At 38.7% G+C, this 26,195-nt stretch overlaps 1 protein-coding gene across 1 annotated transcript in view; it reads left to right on the top strand.

Moving 5' to 3' along the window:
• Positions 1–26,195, top strand: part of CNGB3 (cyclic nucleotide gated channel subunit beta 3) — a 176,939-nt gene that overhangs the window by 98,541 nt on the left and 52,203 nt on the right. The window contains exons 8-11 of the mRNA XM_065902998.1: positions 913–999; positions 4,739–4,803; positions 5,537–5,659; positions 21,775–21,916. Of these exons, the coding sequence (XP_065759070.1) occupies positions 913–999; positions 4,739–4,803; positions 5,537–5,659; positions 21,775–21,916 (417 nt within the window). The remainder of the gene's footprint in view (positions 1–912; positions 1,000–4,738; positions 4,804–5,536; positions 5,660–21,774; positions 21,917–26,195) is intronic.

The following is a 26,195-nucleotide window of genomic DNA, read 5'->3' as shown; positions in this document are numbered from 1 at the left end:
TCATATGTATGGCCTTACAGAAAATTCTTAACTGCTCTTAATTATCTTAAATAAATGAAATGTTTCTTTAATGTACCCTATTTTTCAAGATAGCAAAGATGAATGAAAATGAATCATTATCTTACTTAAGATTTTTTATTGTTATCATTGAAATCAGGAAAGTATGCAAGTGTGATGATGTCATTTCACAATTACCAAGGTAATATAAAGTCAGAATAATTTAAATACATCACATGTTTAAAATATGTTTTTAGCTATAATGGTACTTTCAATACCTTCTCCCGTCAGAACTGATAATTAATTGTAAATTGGACTGATTTCTTTCCTCTCATCTGTTAGCCTGGACAGTCTCTGACAGATAAGCTCACTGCTGTTTGTTGTTAAGAATAAGATCCAAAGGAGAGAGTGGTAGAAAGAATTTAAACATCTGGATGAACCACCAACAATATAACCACCCTGAACACTGGAGAACTGGTTAAAACATAAAAATCTATCACTACAATGAATGTCCAATTGTTTCAAATAAAATCAAGAATGAGCTTGAGCTTCAGTCCAAAAACCCCAAATTCAAAATACTGTTAAAATATATTCTAACAGTGGCAACCATGCCATCTCTGAAATACACAATACAGCTCAACAAAATTCCAGAAAATGCAATGCCTGAGCTTAGCAAGATCAGATGCATGAAGTTGGAAATGAAAGTCATTGGATATAAGATATGAAATAGTGTTCTTATTTTCATGGTGTTGATTTACCTTTCAGTGACACCATGTATATCTAACTGAAAGCAATTTTGTATTAAACAACAAATAATTCGCAGTAACTAGTTAACTTTTACATACCTTGATATGTCAATTTATGTCCAAAAACTTGTGTAATTACATCATAATTATGACTATGTTCTTCCAACAGCTGGATATGGCATCAATAATGCCATCTGATGTTTTCTATCTCTTCTTTGGGTTTAATCCAATATTTAGGACAAATAGGATGCTAAAGGTAAGATAACTATATTTAATTGTCTTCTTCTTCTAATAATGGAAATCTTCAAGTAATTTAAAATATCCCAATTGTTTCCAAAACACTGTCCTCCATTTTTCTGCCCTCATCAATGCTATGAATTTTAAAAACTGAATGAAGGGAAAAAAATCTTTATTTCTACTGATAGAAGTTGCTCTTGGTTGTTCTGAGTCTGTATCTCAAAACAAGTATTTTTAAAATAGGAATGCTTTTGTGTTTCTAAATACAGCTATAATTACGAATGAATATTTTATAAATCTATTCTTTTCCACTTGTCACTTTTTATTACAGAGTCACTGAATGCTTGGAACACTGGGTTTAAAATGAGGGTGTCAGATGAGATGACCGCTAAGCTATCTTACTCATCTAATATTCTATAATTATAGAAAAATGCAAACACTTTTGCATAACAAAAATATTTATATACTTAGAGCTCAAATGGCCATCGAGAGGGAACTAGTTAAATCGCAGTACATCTATACAGTAGAAGACTTTGTAATGCAAAAATAAAGAGGGAGTTTTCTGTGAACTGGTAGAGAACGACCTCCAAGATAAAACAGCAAAGTTAAGGGGGAAAAGTTAGTTACAAAACAGTTTCTAGAACAATGTTAAGTCTTGCAACAGAAAGAGAATATATTCTATGTTTCTGTATTATGTAAACAGTGGACGACTACCAAAAAAAAAAAAACTAATAAAAATGGTTAACTGAGGCTGGAGGGGAAATCAGGATGCATAGGGGCAAGAATGGGGCTTCCTTTCCTAGCGGTAAAGAACCTACCTGCCAATGCAGGGGACTTAAGAGAGCAGATTCGATCCCCGGGTCAGGAAGATCCCCTGGAAGAGGGCGCATAAACCCACTCCACTATCCTTGCCTGGAGAATCCCATGGACAGAGGAGTCTGGCGGGCTACAGTGCTTGGGGTTGCAAAGATTCTAACAATCGTGAAGTGACTTAGCAGGCAGGCACAAGGTCAGGAATAGGAGAAGAGACTTGGAAGGTATACATTTCCTACTGGTTTTGAACTATATGAAAGAATTACCTATGGATAAAGATTCTAAGATATAAATATTATAACTCATAGCTTTATCAGGTACCTAAAATGAGTCTGAGGAGAGCCAACATGTGGAATTCTGTAGAAATCTTTAATAATAGCAACAGTAGCTGGCGTTCCCAAAGACAGCCTTCTTAAAAGGAACATCACAGATTTTATCAGTTCTGGGCGGTCATCTCTGACACTTTGGGAAGATAAGATGGCATAACCTGGAGACTCGAGTGGCTCCTGACAGAGCAGCAACTGCTGTTTGCTGAATCCATACTGGGCGCTTCATACTTTGTCAAACTTTCATTCATTGTCTCATTTATTCCTTCACACAAGCTCTTTCTGGAGATGAAAATGAGAATAAACAGGGTAAAAAACCTGCCCAGACACGCAGCTGCTGCATGGCAGTACCTGGCGTCTACCGCGTATTTTTGGACTCCAAATTCTTTACTATCATCAGACTAGCAAGTGAACTTCTGACTGAAAGTCTCTCTTTCCATGTCCATGATTTTTCCACATCAAAAGGGATGTTACTCCATTCTCACACACTCAAGACTGCTCTGGGAACTTCTGATTTGACCATGGGGTGTGGGTCTACATTGAGTAGAATTTAACGGTTCCTCACAGCTTGGTGGGCTGGCCATCCGCCATCAAATTTCTAGTGTTGAACAGAGTGAAGTGAGCCAGAAAGATAAAGACCAATACAGTATACTAATGCATATATATGGAATTTAAAATGATAGTAACGATAACCCTATATGCAAAACAGAAAAAGAGAAACAGATGTACATAACAGACTTTTAGACTCTGTGGGGGAAGGCGAGGGTGGGATGTTCTGAGAGAACAGCATTGAAACAAGTATACTATCAAGGGCGAAACAGATCAGCAGCCCAGGTTGGATGCATGAGACAAGTGCTCAGGGCTGGTGCACTGGGAAGATCCAGAGGGATGGGATAGAGAGGGAGGTGGGAGGGGGGATCAGGATGGGGAACACATGTAAATCCATGGCTGATTCATGTCAATGTATGGCAAAAACCACTACAATATTGTAAAGTAATTAGCTCCAACTGATAAAAATAAATGGGAAAAAAAAATTTCTAGTGTCGAATGGACATTTTAGGAGCCTCCTACTCAGATGACCAACTTGCAGAGAGTCTTGGGTGCCTGTGAATTGGGGAGCTTGGTATGATAATAAAATCTTATAAAATGCTAGCTCGTCACACTCCCACCTTTGTATCCCTATAGCGTCCAAATGCTCACTATCTTTAGTAGATTTTTTAAATGTAGGAAGTCCTGAAAGTCAACATGAATCTTCTTTTCACAGTCCAGTCATTTCCACATAAGTGTGTCATTTTAATGTGCAGTTCTCTAGGGAAAATATCATTTGTCTACCTTCAAAGTATGTATGAAAAAACAAATTAAGAATATAAATTTTCTCTACAGTGAACACTTAAGCAAAATTTTAAAATGTGTCTTTGTGCAAGCTTTTATCAAGAGCACAATAAACAAGTTACCACAAATGGAAATTATCTTAATCTGAGTGCTGAATGGATGTTTCCTACTCAGGAATTCTAGAAAAACAAATCATTTGTGCATATTCCTAGTTTAGTGGTCATTGTTATCACACCTGTTTTCTAATTCCCAAATGTTCTATTATAGCCATACCTGCATTGGATGAAATTTTGAGCCAAATACTCTTTGAACTTAATAATCTCTCATAGCCCTTCCAATCTGTAAGGTCCTATGAGTCTAAGCATATTATATGATTAAATGCATGAACTCATGTAAGCATGCAATCTCTGTTGGAGTCATGTTCTCTGGTGTCCTCATTTTACAGATGAGGAAACTAAAATACAGAAATATTAAGTGACTTTTCCAAGGTCACACAGCTAATAAATGGAAGAGAGGAGACTGGTGTTCAACTCTGGATTTCATGTTCTTGCATTTTACAGCCTACAAATTAAAAAGAGAAAGTAGGGGCTGCATGTAGGGAGTATCTGCTGGGATAGAAGTGGGTGTAAGCAGAAGAAAACCTTGAGGCAAATAGCAACTGCTGAGCTGCATCTAAACTCACTGTACCTTTGAACAATGTCAAGAATAGATAACCAATCCTAATATTTACTGGACTTTAAATTTTGGTGAAATAAATACACATTTAAAGCAACTTGCTTATATGTAATGCCAGTGTTGAGCAACAGGACTTAACACCTGTTTGTGACTTCAATGTATTTTGTTATTCTTCTCTTATTTTACTTATGTTTTGAGGGGAGGTGTGATTTTTAATTATTGTAAAATAAAATTCCACTAAATGCTTTAAAAGGAAAAAAAGAAAGAAATGTTGGTAAGTTTGATTTTCTAAAAGCATTACAAATAAGACATAACTAGAGAATAGAAATGAAAAAAAAGCAAGAAGCTCTTTAAGTTTGGCACTTTGCTAAAATCCACTGCCCAGAGGAAAATACCACTAAACAGACCTTAGTTTTTGTTTAAGACATGAATATAAGTATTTTCAGTAGCAAATAAAGTCTATTTTATATACTTATTTTCAGTAGCAAATAAAGTCTATTTTATATACTTATTTTCAGTAACAAATAAAGTCTATTTTATATTGTTTTATTTAAATATGAGATGCATTTAAGACTAATACACTTCTGGATTCTTTACTTGTTTCCTGCACAGTACACTTCATTTTTTGAGTTTAACCATCACCTAGAGTCTATAATGAACAAGGCATACATCTACAGGTAAAGTATAACTCAGTGTACTTTGGGGCTGGAAGAGAGTGCAATGCTTTGACATTTTAGACAGAATTGGGGAAGAATATGTCCTCCCTGCAAAAGAGTAATGAATAATCTCAGATTTGGGGCTATGTAGAATATTGGGTTGTGTTCTAAAACAAATCTGAACATTTCAGAGTGAGATGAAGTGTGAAAATTATATTAGATTTAGAAGAATACCTGACCAAAAAGAGGACATATTACCTGCTTCCATCGGAACAAGGACAGAGAAATGTGTTCTTTTACAAGTTGACTTTGCATCTCTCTCATGACAATTCATTCCAATCTGAATTTTCATTCATTTGCTATTCTGAACTTAACTTGCCCAGAGACCTCTAGTCAGTCAATTGTAACATGAAGTCCCACAAGCTTTTTGGAGATATACAGTGAAATCCTCATGGTGTATGTTATGAACTCAGACTGGAGAGGTGACCCTGGAGACATGTCTTTCAGGGAACTGACTCATGCCATCTGTGAGAAGAGAAGAGCTTTTTTTCCCCACTCTGTCAGTCCCAGTCAAGACACTGAAGTCAGAAAACATGTGATGGCACCATCATTTTATACTGTACTAATGAGAGCTAACAGTTCACAAATTTAAAGCAAGGAGATTCAGCAGAGACTTTAAGAAAAAGAAAATGTTAAAATAGGCTGTATTCCAGAAACAACACGCGCCTCACTTTGCACTTCTTCTCGTTGACAGAGTAATTCGAACAACTGGATACTTGCTGTTTACGCTGCACATTAATGCTTGCTTGTATTATTGGGCTTCAAACTATGAAGGAATTGGAAGTACCAGATGGGTGTACGACGGTGAGGGGAACAAGTGAGTTTCAATTTTTTTTTTTTTTTACTTTTGATCGGAGGATGATTGCTTTACAACATTGAGTTGGTTCTGCTGGTTGAATCAGCCGTGAGTATACATCTAACCCCTCCCTCTTGAACCTCCCCCTATCCAGCCTCATCCCAGCCCCAGGTCATCGCAGAGCACCAGGCTGAGCGCCCTTGTTACACAGCCACCTCCCAGGAGCTAGTAACACCTACTGTACACACAGTAATGTCTATGTTTCAGTACCACTCTCTCAGTGCGTCCCGACCTCTCCTTTCCTCCTGTGTTCCCAAGTCTGCCCTCTACGTCTGCGTGCAGGGCAAGTTTTCATTTTGAAGGAAACTCTTACTGATCTTAACTTTCTGTTCCAGTGGAAGTTTTCATAAGCCAGTGTTTTTGAAATTGTAAATCACAATCCATTAATGGACAGTAAAAACTCTTTAGCAAGTCAGTATGTTTTTGAGTGAAAGAGGGTAGTATAGAGGATGACAGAATAGAAAATATCAGTCTGTCATTCCTAGTAGGGGTGTGTGTGTGCGTGTGCATGTGTGTCTGCATGTGCATGTGCGCGCTGTGTGTGCATGCGTGTGTGTGTGCACACACATGTGTGTGTGTGTGTCCTGAGTTGACCTGTAAAATTCATTTATTACTCTGGGTCAAGATGAGAAAAGTTGGAAAGCCTCCGCTATAGATAACCGAGTGGTAAGGTAACTTTTAATAACTCCAGTGCTGATGTTAGTAATGAACCATGTTAATTATTTAGAGGGCATGTGCAATGACTAATTAGTTTACCACCGAAGGGTTTTATGGGTTATGAGTCAGCTATAACCACTAACTCAATTAAGCGCTTACAGATCATAAACTAAACTTAGGATAAAGTTTAAACAAGGATCATAAACTAAACTTGATAATTAGACGTGCAAGTACTCCAAGATTAAAAGAGATTATCTGAAAATTTTAGTGCAGTAGAATCACGACTCAATGATGGCAGCTCAGTTATTTAATAGTGAAATTTTTGGTAGATATAAAGGCCAGGCATAAAGCAGACGCCACTGACTTTCTGCTCCAGTGAAATGAGTTTGAGCATATTGTAAGGCAGTGTCCTTACTGGAAAATAGCGGGTCCCTGCATGACTTTGAAGGGCAGCTCACAGCAGCCTTGGGAAGGAAAGCAATTATAGGAGGGAGGAAAGATACCTCATGGAATTACACACCGGCTAGAGTGAGCAGGATCTGAATGAGGGATTGTAACAACATTTTTTGAACTTTTAGCCAGAACTAATTTTAAAAATTTAAGGTCCTAGGGCCCACTGATTGGGAAACTACATACACACACACACACACATAGCAACAGAAGAAAGTTTATAACCAAATCTATAAGTAATTTCCTTTAGAAAATATATATGTATTCAACTTAATGTAACTATATAGAAAACTGAGTAAGATACCAACTATATTAAATATTGTATAGAAGTATATAATTCAATATCATCAGATGCATGAGTCTGATTACTGTTTTACTCAAATTAGAAAAATTTCTGTCATCTAGAAAAAAGAGAGTTATTTCTCTCTTCATACCCAGATGCCTCTCTGCAACATTTCTAGAGAATATGTCTTGCTCCCAGTGCTTAGAATATTAAGTATATAACTCACATTCAGTATATGTTAGGTCTTAGAGAAGACAAGAAGGAAGTTTCTTCACTCTTTCTCTCTCTCCCTTCTCATGCTCTTTAAATACCTAACATATACTGAGTTTATGAAAGAGAGAGAGAGAGGAAAGAAAAAAGGAAGGGGTGATTAAATTTGTATTATTATAATAAGAAGAAAGAAACCTCGGCTTCAACCCATAAGAAGCTAAAGCTAAAGTGTGCTAATATTTTAGACATCTAATTCCAGCTGTAGTGTAGACCAGATATTCAAAGTGCCCTCTCACTAAAATACAAGAAGACAACCTACTTGAAATGTTTGTTGTATTAGTTATTGTAATTACGTGTTATAAGACACATTTCTATATAAACTATATTACAACAATTCCCAATGATTGCTAAATTGCTTAGAAAGTAAAAAGAATCTCCAAAGTCTAAAATAAATTGTGTGTACTGAAGCTGTAGATGAGTGGTAAGATTATCACTAAAGAACAGAAATAGAGAGGATAACTTCTTAATCAGTAGAAGGAAAAAAAATGGTGAGATGCTAAAACAATTTAAAATATATCAGTAAGCAGAATAAGTTAGTATGGACTAAATTCACCAGCTGAAAGAGATTACCAAATTATATCAGTCAAAATAGACTTCAAAACTAGTTTAGGGAAAAATTAAGCCACCATATAATGGTAATAGTTTCCATTCGCTGTCAGTATTTCCCAGTTCTAAATGTGTAATGCACCTAATGCAAAATAGTTACAATGAGTCAAAGAAACTTGCAGAGCAAAAATTACTAGAAGGAAGAGAAACTGACAAATACACCATCAAAGTCTGAGACATCAACACACAACTATTAACTGATCAAGCACCAAAGACAGTAAAGATAAAAGATTTGAGAACCTCACTAATAAGCTTGACTCAGCAGATGTAAATGGAACCTTGTACACAAGAGTTAGAAGCTCTTCATCCTTTTACAAAAATTTTTATTGTTATAGTTGCGTACAATATTTTGTAAGTTATAGATGTACAATACAGTGAGTCATAATTTTTAAAGGTTGTGCTCCATTGATAGTTATTGTAAAATATTGACTATATGCCCCACATTGTATGATATATTCTTATACCTTATTTTATACGTAATAGTTTGTACTTCTCAATTCCCTGTCCCCATATTTCCCCTCCTTCCCTCCTTCACGCCTCTGGTAACCCCTAGTTTGTTCTCTCTATCTGTGAGTCTGCTGCTTTTCTGTTATATTCACTGGTTTGTTGAATTTTTTTGATTCCTCATATAAGTGATATCATACAATATTTGTCTTTGACCTATTTCACTTAGTATAATACCCTCCAAGTCCATCCACGTTGCTGCAAATGGCAGGATTTCATTCTCTGTCATCGCTGGGTGGTATTCCATTGTGTCTGTACAGAGAAGATGTGTCCATCTTCTTTAACCAGTCCATCTGTTAATGGACACTTAGGTTGCTTCCATATCTTGACAGTTGTAAACAACACTGCTATGAACACTGGGGTGCATTTCAGATTCGTGGATTTTTTGGATATATGCCCAGGAATGGAATTGTTGGGTCATATGATAGTTCTATTTTCAGTTTTTTTGAGAAACCTCCATATTATTTTTCCATAGCAGCCATACCAATTTACACTACTACCAACAGTGTACAAGGGTTCCCTTTTCTCCACATCCTTGCCAATGTTTGTTATTTTTGTTCTTTTTGATGACAGAAATTCTAAGAGGTATGAGGTGATATCTCATTGTGATTTTGATTTACATTTCCTTGATGGTTAGCAATATTGAGCATCTTTTCATGTGTCTATAGGCCATCTGCATTTTCTCTTTGGAAAAACAAGCCACTCATTCTTCTTAATCATTCATGATAGATTACAAAAAAGTGACGTTTTTTGTAAGAGCAAGTTTCGGCACATTTTTCAGCACTGCTATCAAACAGCCCGCATTCTCTGCTCCTTTAGACAGGAGGGTTCTCACCCAAAACCAAGCTCTAATAATCCTCTTAATGAAAGTGAAAGTCGCTCACTCGTGTCTGATTCTTTGCAGCCCCATGAACTATACAGTCCACAGAATACTCCAGACCAGAATCCTGGAGTGGGTAGCCTTTCCCTTCTCCAGGGAATCTTCCCAACCCCGGGATCAAACCCAGGTATCCCGCACTGCAGACGGATTCTTTACCAGCTGAACCACCAAGGAAGCCCAATAATCCTCTTAGCAAGTGTCAAGGACACATCCTTACAAAGAAAATGCCTTTAAAAGTGGCAAATGTGTGTGTGCTGTTTTATTTGTGTGTGTGTGTGTGTGTGTGTATGTGTGTGTGTGTGTGTAAATAATTCGTTCTTGTTATTGTTTAGTCGCCTAGTCGCGTCCAACTCTTACAACCCCGTGGTCTGCAGCATGCCAGGCCTCCCTGTCCCTCGCCATCTCCCAGAGTTTACCCAGGGGCTAAGACTGCACTCCAATGCAGGGGGCCTGGATTGGATCCACAATAGGGGAACTAGATCCCACATCCCCCGACTGAGACTTGGCACAAGCAAATAAAATGATAATAAATAATTTGTAAGTGGCAGTTGTTAATACTCTTACATTTCCCACAGTTTTAAAGTAGCACCTGCCTCTTCTCTTACTTCATATTACTCTTTGACCTCAAAAGTGTAAAGTCTTTTTTTGGTTAATCCTTGTGATGGCTCCTGATGACATATAATTTGGAGGTTGCTTATGAGATCACTGGACTTGTGAACCTTGTCCTAGGTAGAATTATGCAGCAACTGTAGGGTATGAGTGAAGCACTGTGAACATTTAAAATAAGAGGCATTTATTACTATTCTATTAATCTTTATCAAAATAACAATATCTGTTCGTGCCAGTAGAAGACAAGAGGTTATTTTCATTTATACTAAGTACATGGCATCCTTCATCCGACTGTGAAATATGGCAAAGCAGAAAAGAGCTTACTTAGCTCAAAATCAAAACATAAGTTGTTGCTGTTCCTAAGTCATGCCCAACTCTATGACCACATAGACTGCAGCACGCCAGGCTTCCCGTGTCCTTCACTGTCTCCTGGAGTTTGCTTGGAGTGATGTTATCCAAGCACCTCATCCTCTATCTCCCCCTTCTTCTCCTGCCTTCAGTCTTTCCCAGCATAGGGATCTTTTCAAATAAGTTGTCACTTCACATCAGGTGGCCAAAGTATTGGAGCTTTAGCATCAGTCCTTCCAATAAATATTCAGGATTGATTTTCTTTAGGGTTGCCTGGTTTGATCTCCTTGCTGTCTAAGGGATTCTCAAGAATCTTCTCCAACACTGCAGTTTGAAAGCTTTAGTTCTTCAGTACTCAGCCGTCTTTGTGGTCCAGCCCTCACAATCTGTACATAAGTACTGGAAAAACCATAGCTTTAATTGTAAGGACCTTTGTCAGCAAAATGATATCTCTACTTTTGAAGGTGCTGTCAAGATTTGTCATAGCTTTCCTTCCAAGGAGCAAGTATGTTTTAATTTCATGCTGCAGTCACCATCCACAGTGATTTTGGAGCCCAAGAAAATAAAATTTGTCACCATTTCCACTTTTTTCCTTTTCATTTACCATGAGGTGATGGGACCAGACACCAGGATCTCTAAGCCAGTTTTTTCCTCTCCTCTTTCATCCTCATCAAGAGATTCTTTAGTTCCTCTTCATTTTCTCCCATTAGAGTAGTATCATCTGCATATCTGAGGTTGTTGATATTTCTCCTGGCAATCTTGATTCCAGCTTGTGATTCCTCCAGCATAGTATTTCACATGATGTACTCTGCATACAGGGTAAACAAGCAGGGGGGACAAAATGCAGCCTTGACTTACTCCTTTCTCAATTTTGAGCTACTCTATTGTTCCATGTCCACTTCTAACTATTCTTATCTGCAGGCAGATTCCTCAGCAGACCTGTAAGGTGATCTGATACTCCCATCTCTTTAAGAATTTTCCACAATTTTCTGTGATCCACACAGTCAAAGCCTTTAATATCATCAATAAAGCAGATGTTTTTCTGGAATTCCCTTGCTTTCTCTATGATCAAATGAATGTTGGCAATTTGATCTCTAGTTCCTCTCCCTTTTCTAAACTCAGCTTGTACACCTGGAAGTTCTCAGTTTATGTACTGCTGAAGCCTAGTTTGAAGGATTTTGAGCATTATCTTGCTAGCATGTGGAATGAACACAATTATATGGTAGTTTGAACATTCTTTGGCACTTCCCTTCTTTGGGATTAGAATGAAAACTGACCTTTTATAGTCCAATGACCACTGCTGAGTTTTCCAAATTTGCTTGCATATTTTAGTGCAGCACTTTAACAACATCATCTTTTAGAATTTTAAATAGTTCAGCTGGAATTCCACCACCTTCACTAGCTTTGTTCATAGTAATACTTCCTAAGGCCCACTTGACTTTACACTCCAGGATATCTGGCTGTAGGTGAGTGACCACACCATCATGGTTATCCGGGACATTAAGACCTTTTCTGTATAGTTCTGTGTATTCTTGCCACCTCTTATTAATCTCTTCTGCTTCTGTTAGGGCCTTACTCTTTCTGCCCTTTATAATGCCCATTCTTGCATGGAATGTTCCCTAGATATTTCCAGTCTTCTTGAATAAATCTCTGGTCCTTCCCATTCTACTGTTTTCCTCTGTTTCTTTGCACTGTTAATTTGAGAAGACTTTCTTTTCTATCTTTGCTATTTTCTGGAACTCTGGATTCAGTTGGGTATATCTTGCCTTTCTCCCTTGCCTTTTGCTTCTTTTCTTTTCTCATCTATTTGTAAAGCCTCCTCAGACAACTTCTGAGGGCTTCCCTGGTGGCTTAGAGGGTAAAGTGTCCTCCAGCAATGCGGGAGATGCGGGTTCAATCCCTGAGTCGGGAAGATCCCCTGGAGAAGGAAATGGCAACTCACTCCAGTATTCTTGCCTGGAGAATCCCATGGAGGGAGGAGCCTAGGAGGCTGCAGTCCACAGGGTCACAAAGAGTTGGACACAACTGAGCAACTTCACTTTCCTTTCCTTTTCCTCAGACAACTACTCTGCCTTCTTGCATTTCTTTTTCTTGGGGTTGGTTTTGATCACTTCCTCCTGTACTGTGTTATGAACCTCTGTCCATAGTTCTTCAGACATGCTGTCTACCAGATATAATCTCTTAAATTTATTCATCATCTCCACTGTATAATCATAAGAAATTTGATTTAGGTCATACCTAAATGGCCTAGTGGCTTCCTCTACTTTCTTCAATTTAAGCCTGAATTTTGCAATGAGGAGTTCATGATCTGAGCCACAGTCTACTCCTGGTCTTGTTTTTGCTGACTGTATAGAGCTTCTCCATCTTTGGCTGCAAAGAATATAATCAGTCTGATTTTTGTTTTGACCACTTGGTGATGTCTGTGTGCAGAGTCATCTCATGTGTTGTTGGAAGTGGGTGTTTGCTATAATCAATGTGTTCTCTTGGTAAAACTGTTAGCCTTTGCCCTGCTTCATTTTGTACCCCAGGGTCAAACTTGCCTGTTACTCCAGGTATTTCTTGACTTCCTACTTTTGCATTTCAATCCTCTGTGATGAAAAGCACATCTTTCTTTGGTGTTAGGTCTCTTTGGTCTACATAAAATCAGTCAACTTCAGCTTCTTTGGCATTTGTGGTACAGGCAGATACTTGGATTACAGTGATGTTGAATTTTTTGCCTTGAAAATGAGCCAACATCTTTCTGTCATTTTTGAGGTTGCGCCCAAGTACTGCATTTTTGGATTCTTGCTGACTATGATGGCTACTCCATTTCTTCTAAGGGATTCTTGCCCACAGTAGTAGATACCATCGTCATCTGAATTAAATTTGCCCACTCCTGTCCACTTTAGTTCACTGATTCTTAAGATGTCGGTGTTCACTCTTGTCATCTCTTGTTTGACCGTGTCCTTGACCTTGCTTCATGGACCTAACATTTCAGGTTCATATGCAATGCTCTTTACAGCATCAGATTTTACTTTCACCACAAGACACATCCACAACTGAACATCATTTCAACCTTGGCTCAGCTGTTTCATTTTTTCTGGAGCTGTTAGTGATTTCCCTCCACTCTTCCTCCATAGCACATTGGACACCTTCCAATCTGGGGGCTCATCTTCTGGTGTCATGTCTTTCTGCCTTTTCATACTGTCCATGGGGTTCTCCAGGCAAGAACAGTAGAGTGGTTTTCCATTCTTTCCTCCAGTTATTTGGTATACAGAAATGTGCCCAGTCTCCCTTTATCCATATAAACCTAAATTTATTTATTTTCTGATACAAATTTCCCAATGTGCACAAACCTCTTAACAAATCCCTAGCCTCAATCCCCGAAACATAAATCATCAAATGAATGAGTAAAAGAGCAAGCAAGTTTATCATGGGAATCATAACTCTAGATCGGGTGAAGAAGGAGTCAGAATGTCCATACTTTAGCGCTCGGGAAATTTAGGATAACTTACTCCCTTCACTGTCTACACGAGGAAGATGAGACAAGAGTAAATGAAGTTATTAAGTTAGGGTCCCCTAGATACTTCAGTTCAGACACTAGAAGGAAAAGAAAGAATGGTCTTTACACTAGACATTTAGACTTCCTTTAGATGCATCAAGGCCACTCCAGAACACCAGATCGGCAGACCAGAAAGAAGATGAAAGGCAGCTGGTGGCATGACAAGGAGGAGTCTACACGGGGATTACACAGATGTAATCACGGATACAACCTTCCCATGTTCTTCAGTCTCGGGTTTGCATGACCTTTTACTTATTCTTTCACAGCATTTAACAAATATTATTAAGCTCCTATTTGTCATACCTGTTTTTAAGGCATTTATCTTCTAATGAGACTAGACTCCTAACGTTCTCCTCCAGATTCAGAGTCATCAGTGATAAATTTACAAAAATCTGGAACTGGAACTAAGATAGGTTGAGGTAGTTAAAAGGTCTGCTCATAAAGTATTGAATTGGGTACTTTTAAAAGTTGTATGTCCCACTATACATCCACCACATTGGCTGAAATTTTTTAAAACTTCATATTCTTGGGTTAAACATATAAAGCAACTGGAAATCTCATACACTGTTGGAAGGATAGAATCTGACAGTTTGTTTTATAATTAAATATAGCACCTACCTTAAAAACAAAAATTCCAACCCTAAATATTTGCCCAAGAGAACTGAAAATATATGTCTATGAAAGAACTTATGTAAGTATATTCATAGAATGTCTATTCATGAGAACCAAAACCTTGAAACAGTCTAGGTGTTCATCCACAGGAAGATGGATAAACATACTGTGCTGTAGTGTTGCAAGGGATATTGCTCAGCAATAAAAATAAATAAACACACAAAAACCCAGTTAAATCTCAAAAACATTATTCTCAGTGAAAGACATCTTACACAACTGTGTATACATGTGTGATTTCATTTGTGTGAAATTCTAAAGCAGGCAAAGCTCATTGAAAACAATAGCTGCCCCTGGGGGCAGGAATTGACTGGGGAAAAGGAATGAGGAAACTCTCTGGAGTGATGGAAATATTCTCTGTCTTGATGGGTTTCTGAATTACAGAGGGGTACAGATTTCTCAGAATTCATCAAATAGTGTCAAATGGTATACTTAAGATTTGTGCTTTCAATGTATGTTCAAATTGTTTAAAATAACTACACCAGTATGGAACTGTAGTAATATATATATATACATACGTATATATTCTGAAGTACTGTATTTCATATACTGAAGTACTGCAAATTACTTTGAAATGTGTCCAAAAATAAGATGGGTTGATGGATGGAAAGTGGAGAAACATGTGACAAAGAAGGTAAAGTAAAATGCTCATAATATTCATAGAATCTATGTTGTGAATACATGGGTGTTCAATGTGAAATTCTTTCAGTTTTTTCTGCTTGTTTGAAATCATTTCAGTTCAGTTCAGTTCAGTCACTCAGTCGTGTCTGACTCTTTGCGACACCATGAACCTCAGCACACCAGGCCTCCCTGCCCATCACCAACTCCCAGAGTTTACTCAAAATCATGTCCATTGTGTCGGTGATGCCATCCAACCATCTCATCCTCTGTCGTCCCCTTCTCCTCCTGCCCTCAATCTTTCCCAGCATCAGGGTCTTTTCAAATGAGTCAGCTCTTCGCATCAGGTGGCCAAGGTATTGGAGTTTCAACTTCAACATCAGTTCTTCCAACGAACACCCAGGACTGATTTCCTTTAGGATGGACTGGTTGGATCTCCTTGCAGTCCACAGGACTCTTTTAAGAATCTTCTCCAACACCACAGTTCAAAAGCATCAATGCCTTGGCACTCAGCTTTCTTTATAGTCCAACTCTCACATCCATACATGACTACTGGAAAAACCATAGCCTTGATTAGACGGATCTTTGTTAGCAAAGTAATGTCTCTGCCTTTTAATATGCTGTCTAGGTTGGTCATAACTTTCCTTCCAAGAGTGTCTTTTAATTTCATGGCTGCAATCACCATCTGCAGTGATTTTGGAGCCCAAAAATATAAAGTCAGCCACTGTTTCCACTGTTTACCCATCTATATGCCATGAAGTGATGGGACCAGATGCCACAATCTTAGTTTTCTGAATGTTGAGCTTTAAGCCAACTTTTTCACTCTTTACTTTCACTTTCATCAAGAGGCTCTTTAGTTCTTCTTCACTTTCTGCCATAAGGGTGGTGTCATCTGCATATCTGAGGTTACTGATATTTCTCCCGGCAATCTTGATTCCAGCTTGTGCTTCTTCCAGCCCAGCGTTTCTCATGATGTACTCTGCATATAAGTTAAATAAGCAGGTTGACAATATACAGCCTTGAGGTACTCCTTTTCCTATTTGGAACCAGTCTGTTCGTCCATGTCCAGTTCTAACTGTTGCTTCCTGACCTGCATACAGGTTTCTCAAGAGGCAGGTCAGGTGGTCTGGTATTCCCATCTCTTTCAGAATTTTCCACAGTTTGTTGTGACCCACAGTCAAAGGTTTTGGCATAGTCAATAACGCAGAAACAGATGTTTTTCTGGAACTCTCTTGCTTTTTTGATGATCCAGCAGATGTTGGCAATTTGATCTCTGGTTCCTCTGCCTTTTCTAAAACCAGCTTGAACATCTGGAAGTTCACGGTTCATGCATTGCTGAAGCCTGGCTTGGAGAATTTTAAGCATTACTTTGCTAGCGTGTGAGATGAGTGCAATTGTGCAGTAGTTTGAGCATTCTTTGGCATTGCCTTTCTTTGGGATTGGAATGAAAACTGACCTTTTCCAGTCTTGTGGCCACTGCTGAGTTCTCCAAATTTGCTGGCATATTGAGTGCAGCACTTTCACAACATCATCTTTCAGGATTTGAAATAGCTCAACAGGAATTCCATCACCTCCACTAGCTTTGTTCATAGTGATGCTTCCTAAAGCCCACTTGACTTCACATTCTAGGATGTCTGGCTCTAGATGAATGATCACACCATCATGATTATCTGGGTCATGAAGATCTTTTTTGTACAGTTATTCTCTGTATTCTTGCCACCTCTTCTTAATATCTTCCGCTTCTGTTAGGTCCCTACCATTTCTGAGGTCCCTACCTTTATTGAGCCCATCTTTGCATAAAATGTTCTCTTGGTATCTCTGATTTTCTTGAAGAGATCTCTAGTCTTTCCCATTCTATTGTTTTCCTCTATTTCTTTGCATTGTTCACTGAGGAAGACTTTCTTATCTCTCCTTGCTATTCTTTGGAACTCTGCATTCAAATGGGTATATCTTTCCTTTTCTCCTTTGCTTTTCACTTCCTTTCTTTTCACAGTTCTTTGTAAGGCCTCCTCAGACAGCCATTTTGCTTTTTTGCATTTCTTTTTCTTGGAGATGGTCTTGATTCCTGTCTCCTGTACAGTGTCACAAACCTCCATCCATAGTTCATCAGGCACTCTGTCTATCAGATCTGGTCCCTTAAATCTATTTCTCACTTCCGCTGTATAATCGTAAGGGAGTTGATTTAGGTCATATTAATCGTCTAGTGGTGAATTGTCTAGTGGTTTTCTCCACTTTCTTCAATTTCAGTCTGTATTTGGCAGTAAGGAGTTCATGATCCGAGCCACAGTCAGATCCTGGTCTTGTTTTTGCTGACTTTATAGAGCTTCTGCATTTTTGGCTGCAAAGAATATAATCAGTCTGATTTCGGTGTTGACCATCTGGTGATGTCCATGGGTAGAGTCTTCTCTTGTGTTGTTGGAAGAGGGTGTTCGCTATGACCAGTGCGTTCTCTTTGCAAAACTCTATTAGCCTTTGCTTCATTCTGTACTCCAAGGTCAAATTTGCCTGTTACTCCAGGTGTTTCTTGAGTTCCTACTTTTGCATTCCAGTCCCCTATAATGAAAAGGACATCTTTTGGGGGTGTTAGTTCTAGAAGGTCTTGTAGGTCTTCATAGAACCATTCAACTTCAGATTCTTCAGAGTTACTGGTCGGGGCATAGACTTGGATTACTGTGATATTGAATGGTTTGCCTTGGAAACGAACTGAGATCATTCTGTCATTTTTGAGATTGCATCCAAGTACTGCATTTCAGACTTTTTTGTTGACTATGATGGCTACTCCATTTCTTCTAAGGGATTCCTGCCCACAGTAGTAGATATAATGGTCATCTGAGTTAAATTCACCCATTCCAGTCCATCTTAGTTCACTGATTCCTAGAATGTCAGTGTTCACTCTTGTCATTTCCTGTTTGACCACTTCCAATTTGCCTTGATTCATTGACCTAACATTCCAGGTTCCTATGCAATATTGCTCTTTACAGCATCAAACCCTGCTTCCATCACCAGTCCCACTCACAATTGGGTGTTGTTTTTGCTTTGGCTCCATCCCTTCATTCTTTCTGGAGTTACTTCTCCACTGATCTCCAGTAGCATATTGGGCACCTACCGACATGGGGAGTTCATCTTCAGTGTCCTATCTTTTGCCTTTTCATACTGTTCATGCGGTTCTCAAGGCAAGAGTACTGAAGTGGTTTCCCATTCCCTTCTGCAGTGGACCACATTCTGTCAGACCTCTCCACCATCTTGCGTGGCCCCACACGGCATGGTTTAGTTTCACTGAGTTAGACAAGACTGTGGTCCGTGTGATCAGATTGGCTAGTTGTCTGTGATTGTAGTCTGTCTGCCCTCTGATGCCCTCTCTCAGTGCCTACCATCTTACTTTGGTTTCTCTTACCTTAGACGTGGGGTCTCTCTTCACAGCTGCTCCAGCAAAACGCAGCCACTGCTCCTTATGTCAGATGCAGGGTAGCTCCTCAAAATATTGGGGGGAAGTTTCATGTTGCATTTGTTTCACAGAGGAAGAAGCTCTATTTTCATACAAAATGATTTTTATGGTTTTATGTCAAATTCTGCCTCAGTGCTTTAACTTGAGGCTATATATATGTATATATATAGCCTATAAGATAGCTCATTTATTAAATCAGCCAGACAGAATCTCCTTGAAAAGATCTATCTGCCCAGAGTGTAAATATTAGAGGTGGACACACTTGACTAATTAAGCTAATCCTGGAAGATCGATATGATGCCATCTAATTAAATTACATTCTTACCATTGGTTGTGCATGCCTGGATATAAGACATGACTGAGAAAAGAATTCCAAGGTAAACCACAAAGCATCAGGGCAGAAAACTTCCAATTAACACAGCAGACTTTTTCATCATCGTGAAAAAAATGGTTCAGGGCTGACCCTTCAGATTTGGAAAATCAATGCCTAAGTTTTACACTTGTTATTGTCTAACATCTGTAAATAAGAAAATAAGAGAAAGCAATTCCTGTGTTTGTTCCTCTCAATACTAGAGGGACTTTGTAGGGCATAGTAATCTCAACAGTTGGAGCTGGCCATGTAGGGAGAGAATCTGGTCCGTGTCCCACTCATGGGTTGTACTGGGGTCAATAAATTTCCGTAATTCAGAGACCCACAGGTCCAGGACTTGTGATCACTCTAAGTCAGGTAATGGGAAATTATAAACTGAAGTTGAAAATTAAAATGCAATCCATAAAATTAATTCCATACTTCTTCAAGGTGGTTCTCTTTGACATCCAGTTCACTACAGTGTCTGTAAGTCCAAGGAAGCTTGTTAGAAAAGATGATGCAGACTAGTGATACTTTTATTCTCTTGGCACAGTGGTTTCAGATCCTACCAAAGACTTAAATGTTTGTCCGTTCCTGTATCTACCAGATAAAACAAACAAAAGGACTCATGTCCTTCAAAAGGTATTTAATTTCAAAACAAGTGATTTCTCTCTAGATCTGTTTTTATCTGAATACTGACTTTAACTGTAATTTGATTCTTTCTTTGTAAACCTCAACTTCTTACTATTTGAAGATCTGAAAATTATAACCTATTCTCACACACACACACACACAAAAGGCCATCCTTGTTCAAAGACAAATGCACATTTCCTTAAAGTGCAAACATTTATGAGGCACACCCAGAGAAGAAATAAAGAATGACTAGGGCAGGATTCTATAAAAGTGCTGCTTTTCTGTGTTTACTCTGGAAACTAAGATAGCTGGCTGGAACCCACTAAATCTGAATGCCTCTCTGCAACAATATCTGAAAATGGCCTCTATATATAGGGCATTTTTCTTCAAGAATTCAGTGGAAATCTTTGATCCAGACCATGTTATCAGAGCTATATGGAATATACCAAATAGACACCTAAGTATGTGGACTTCCCAGGGGGCTCAGTGGTAAGAATCCACCTGCCAGCAGGAGACATGGGTTCAATCCCTGGGTCAGGAAGATCCCCTGGAAAAGGAAATGGCAACCTACTCTAATAATCCTGCCGGGGAAATCCCATAGACAGAGGCATCTGGCTGGCTACAGTCCACGGGGTTGCAGGGAATCAGACACAACTTAATGACTAAACAACAGCAAAGAGTATCTAATTATGGACCAAAATTATATATACAATGGGTTGTAATACTAATTTCTATTCCCACCTCACTCAGGACTCCATGAAACCCTTGGTCACATATAGCCAAGTGAATCTCACATGTTCTGTCCTCATCTTTTTTCTTTCTATGTTTAAAGAGAACTTTATTATGACAGTGAGTTTTGACTTGAAAATCATTCCGTGAAGTGGAAGTGAAAGTGGTTCAGACGTGTCTGATTCTTTCAGACCCCTTGGACTGTAGCCTTCCTGGCTCCTCTGCCCATGGGATTCTCCAGGCAAGAATAATGGAGTGGTATCCTCATCTTTATCATATTCTTTTCTGTTGCCCTGGTCCCTGATTTTCTTCCCATTTGGGCTATAATGATCTGTCTCTCCATTTGAAATTGCTAGAGTTTAGTACAGAATCTTTATAAAGTATATTTCTGAGCATACTTGATTTTCTTCATTACTAAATTTCTAGATAAATCAGCTGTTACACTCAAGAATAATTTCCCTTTTAAGATAGAACTCAGTTCTCTGTCTCTGTCATGGTTTATATATTCAATTACATAGTAAGATATGAGTAGAAAAGAGAGAGGAGGTATATACCTACCTGCTCTATCTTCCATCAGTAAAAAAATAGCTGGTTCTAAACTATAAAGGGCCTTCCTATCTCCATAAACCCCCTTGATGTCTATGATATGCCTCACTGATCACCATGAGGTAGTTCAAAGGTAGCCTCACATTCTTCGCTGCTCCTCTCAGTGAACGGTAAATTCAAATATCCCTCCCCTTGAATCTGGCTGGTCTTAGAGACTTGCTTGGCAAATATATGTGGCAAGAGATTAAGACATAATAGGGCTTCTGAGTTACAAGAAGCCTTACAGCTACTACCTGAGCTTCTACCGTTCGGGGGAAGCCAGCCAGGCAAGAAGTCCATCTACGCTGACTTCCATGCTGTGAGGAAGCCCAAGCTAGTCACACTAAGAGGCTGAGTGATAACACACAGCCAGCCCCAGCGGGTGAGCAACCATCCCCGCTCAGACTGAGAGGAGACAACCTGGGCGTTCCCAACAGACATACACAACAGAAGAACTCAGTCAACAGTCAGAGCCAAGGCCTCAGAACTCAGGCCTCCATCAAGTCCTCCCCGCTGTCTCTGGCATCCAAGTCTCCTGAGGGTTCACCCCTCACGGAGTGCAGATGAGCCGTCTCACAGACGCCTGACCCACAGCGTCACAAGCCTAGTGGAATAGCTGCCGCCTCACACCACTCAACTCTAGGGTGATGTGTTTTGCCGGGAGAAATAATAAACACCTTCTTTGACTTTGTTTAGTCATTTCACAACGTTTATCAAGAAGTTTATCTTAAAAAGAAGTTTACATTAGTACACACGGTAGTTGCTAATGTTGCTTAAAGGTAGAAAATCTTAATTACGAGGGAATGTGTTAAAATCTAGTATTATAGCAATATATTCCCAAGCATAATGGCATTTTACTGCTATAGTACAAAGCAAAATGTGTATCTTCTCTTTTCACAGGTATCTGAGATGTTATTATTGGGCAGTTCGAACTTTGATTACTATTGGGGGCCTTCCAGAACCACAAACTTCATTTGAAATTGTTTTTCAACTGTTGAACTTCTTTTCTGGAGTTTTTGTGTTCTCCAGCTTAATCGGTCAGGTAAATTGAAATGTGCATCCCTAGATACATGATGCTGTCATTTTTGAAAGCCTAACAATTTTTTATAGACTTTACATAGGAAAAATCAAAATCTATCTGGTGCTTTTTTAATTTTACCAACTGTCATCTCTTCTAATGAATTGAAGGGGGCTGTGAATGGATCAACATTGCCTTTCCATTTTTAAACTATTAAATCTATCAGAGAACTTGTACACAATGAGTATCTGTTAGACTCTCAGAGAGTCACATTTCTAAGTTTTTCTGAAAACCTTTAGAAGCTCTCTTTCTTTTTTACTTAAACTTCAAATATTGTCGTAATATCCCTGGGTTAAAGTCAACTTCAGAGGTCATTTAAACCAGAGGTTACCAAATGTCATCTAAATTAGTTAAAAAATCATTGGTTCATAAATGTTTATCATGGCATCTACTTCTACTTATTCTAAGGAATCACAGTCTTATAAGAAAGTAAATCAAATACCCAAGTATCTTTATTGCAAGGTAATTGGCATTTGCAAGGGTTGGAGCCCAACACCTTTCTGATTTCTCAGATCACAAGAAATTAAAAAGCTCAACAGCATAGCATCTTTAGAATTATACTTCTTTGTAAGGCACTTTACACACTATATGTCTGAAAGCAAAAAGCCGTCTTGAGATTTGTACACTGGGTAAATAGTTAGACAAAATCACAAAATGATTATTACCACCAGATAAGTGATTGATTCCCACTCACTACACTAACAATGTTATGAATATAACCCATGCTTTAACAAAATTTAGCAATGAAAATTATTTTTTATAACACTTAAATGACAACCCACTCCAGTATTCTTGCCTCGGAAATCTCATGGACAGAGGAGCCCGGCAGGCTATATATAGTCCATGGGGTCGCAAAGAATCAGACATGACTGAAGTGACTAAACAACAACAAAAAGCTGATCACAAATAGGCAAAACTCAAATCCTACTTCCATGAATGTCAAAGGGCTGCTAACCACGATAAGTTCTAGAGGGGAGTTTGAAAGCTTTGTATAAGATCAGAAAAAGGAAGCTTCTCAGGAGGTTTCATGGAGGAGATAATGTCTTTGCAACATCTTTAAAAAAAGATAGGATTCAGTAGTTAGAGAGATAGTTCAATCAATCAGAAACTATGTGTGAAAGATAGCAATAATAAAGCACCCTATTTGTTTGGGGAAATGGAAGAGTGCCAGAACAGCTGGAGTGAAAGACACCTGTAAATAAGGTTAGAGGTGTAGCAAGGACAAGATAGTTTAAGGGCTCTGAATGTTGCAGATGTTGAGCTTCTTCTTAAAGGCAATGGGAAGTCAGCCAGGGAAGACTTTTGAACAAAGCGATTTATGGAAAAGCAATCAAAATGTAAGTTGGAAGGGTTATACTGTTTTAAGGGCTTACCAGGTGGCTCTAGTGGTTAAAAAAAAAAAAATTCTGCCTTCCAATGTAGGAGAAAGAGACACAGGTTTGATCCCTGGGTCAGGAAGATCCCCTGGAGGAGGGCATGTCAACCCACTCCAGTATTCTTTCCTGGAGAATCCCCATGGACAGAGGAGCCTGGCGGGCTACAGTCAATAGGGTTGCAAACAACTGAAGCCACTTGGCATGCATGCATGCATACTGTTTTAAAATATAGGTTTTATTATCATTTACAGATGGTGAGGGCAACAGAACAGGAGACTATAGACATTAAAAAGATAGTCTGTTATACAAATAGATCCAGGAGGAGAATGATCACTCCTTGCCTAGAGGGTTGCTTAGGAGGGAACCAGGATTGGCTGTTTTGCATATGAAAGGGGCTCTCCCAGTAGAGTTGTCTGCAATCTTCGTGTGCTCAGTCGTGTGCCCACCAGGCTCCTCTGTCCATGGAACTTTCCAGGCATGAAATACTGGAGTGGGTTGCCATTCCCAGCTCCAGAGGATCTTCCCAATCCAGGGATGGAACCCACAGCTCTTGCATCTCCAGCATTGGCGGGCAGATTCTTTACCACTGCGCCATCTCACTTAGCTAACTCTGGGAGGGATAGTCCAAGAAATTAAAGCATCAAAATACAAAAAAATTTAAAAATATGGTGAATATATGCCACTTCAGCCTGAATGTGGTAACTGAGTAGAGAGAGAGATTGTAAAAGAAACTCTATTTAGGAAATATTTCAGTTTGGAAGATGAACACTATGCAATTAAAAACTGTGAGTATAAATTATCATAATCTTAATGCTTGGGGAGACACATTAACAGTGATTGAAAATAAGAAGTTAGTTTATAGAGAAATGCAATTAATTTGAATATTAATGAAACTAATTTGAATATAAATAGCAAATATCATATTATCTTATAACTTCTAAAATCTATGTGAAGTAGCCAGATCTCCCTCGGTATTTTCTCAGTTTTGCAGTTGAGACAACTCTGGTTTAAGGAGATTAAAAAACATCCCAAATTCATACATGTAATTCAGAAATCATAGGATAACACCATATAATATCAATAAAAATAGTAAAATCTGGCATATTTAGCAGTTACTATGTTCAAGGCAATTCTTACAAGATTAAAAACCTATGTCCAGCTCCAGTTAAAATTTCATTCAAAGTGGTCTTTGGACTAAGAGTAGAAGCATCACCTGGGAAATGCAGAATTCAGGGGTCACCCCAAACCTACTGAGTCAGAATTTGCATTTTAATAGGATCTTCAGGAGATTCATATTCACATGAAAGTTTGAAAGAGCTGCTTTATACCCCACACCACACCTGCCTGTACATTGACTGTGAAGTTCCAACAGGATCAACGAGAACCATCAAGCCACTAAAAAATGTAGTAGAGCCCAAAAGAAAGGTTGAGGCGGGAGATAGAGATTTGTGCCTTGACTCTCACAGTGAATAAAAGATGCTGAGAAGAACAAAAATAAAAGTCAGAAAGTCCTGAACAAAATCTCCACTGATTCAAAATTCCCACATATAACCATACCAAGAACTACACCCTAGATAATCACGTCACATTTTAACTGCAATGTTCTATTCTCACATACAGCTCATAGAGACTGACATTTTCTTCCTCCGGTCTGTAACACACCTCATAGAATATATGACTTCTTCATCTGCACCATCAAAATCCAGCCTTGCACATAAAGCATTCAGATTACTGTGACTACAAGTCCTCTGCCCTCAACACCAATCAATAAGGCTTTTAATTGTCCTTGGGTCCCAATTTAAAACTCTATTAAATCTCTCAACCCAGCCTCTAATATCCCAATTCTCAAGGCCTTAGGTGAGTGGGTGATGTCCATCAACTGTCTAAAATGACTTGGAGAAAGGAGATCTGGGAACTGAGGTTGTTGAAGTATAGCCCTCAAGGGGTAAGTTAGGAACTGAAAAAGGTGTATCCAGCTACCTCTGCGTAGCTCCTCAGTAGATGCACCCAACAAGTAGAAGAACCTGTTAACTTTAAAAATTGAAACTGAAGAGGGCATCGCAACAAAAGAGCGTTTTTTATCTAGACCTCAAAGAATGAGTGGTTTTTCCATAAGCAGAAAAGGCTCAGCTACTAGAATGAATGAGCAAAGTCTTACGAGTGTGAAAGCGAGGCCCAGGTTTTCCTCCCTATTATAAACCCACAGTCAAAGCAAATTTACAACCACTCGCTTCCCTCTATGTGAGAGGAAGAGTCGGGCTATATATCTTCTTTGTGCTGAGACCTTAAAGATCAGCTTTTAACCTAGAGTGGGTTTTTATGGCTGAGTTATAAACATCCAAGAACTAAAGCCTGACAGTTCCTTAAGTATTGTCACATCTGTAGATGATGCTTCAGTAATTTCAGCACATTTCAACTTCTGCTGAAAACTATGCCTTAAGCATGATGAGTTTGATTTTATCTGTCTAAACAACACAGAGGGAAGCACCGAGTTGCAGTTTCATGATGAATTGAGTCCATATCGCCAGCCACACTGCAAAATCTGTGAAGGATGCTTTCAAAACGAGATTCACTGGAGTGGACTAGCCATTCTGCCACGTAATTAATTGCTTAACTTTCTTCGCACATTTCCTGCATAAGCACAAGCTATATATTTTTAAAATATCAACTAACATCTTTGCAGTAATATACAAGCTTGCAAAGAAGAACGTGTGCAGTCACATGCATTATGAGACTGAATCCTCACAAAAGCCTCACATGGTAGGTAAAATAGGTTCGATTGTCCTCATTGGGTCAGAAAGGATACAATTTGTCCAATATCTTATCAGTAAATGGTTGAAAGTAGGACCCAGTACTGATGTGTTAAC

Source organism: Muntiacus reevesi, chromosome 12, assembly GCF_963930625.1.
Source record: "Muntiacus reevesi chromosome 12, mMunRee1.1, whole genome shotgun sequence".
Classification (NCBI taxonomy): domain Eukaryota; kingdom Metazoa; phylum Chordata; class Mammalia; order Artiodactyla; family Cervidae; genus Muntiacus; species Muntiacus reevesi.
Note: the sequence above shows the minus strand (reverse complement) of the source record. Positions and strands in the feature narration are given on the sequence as shown.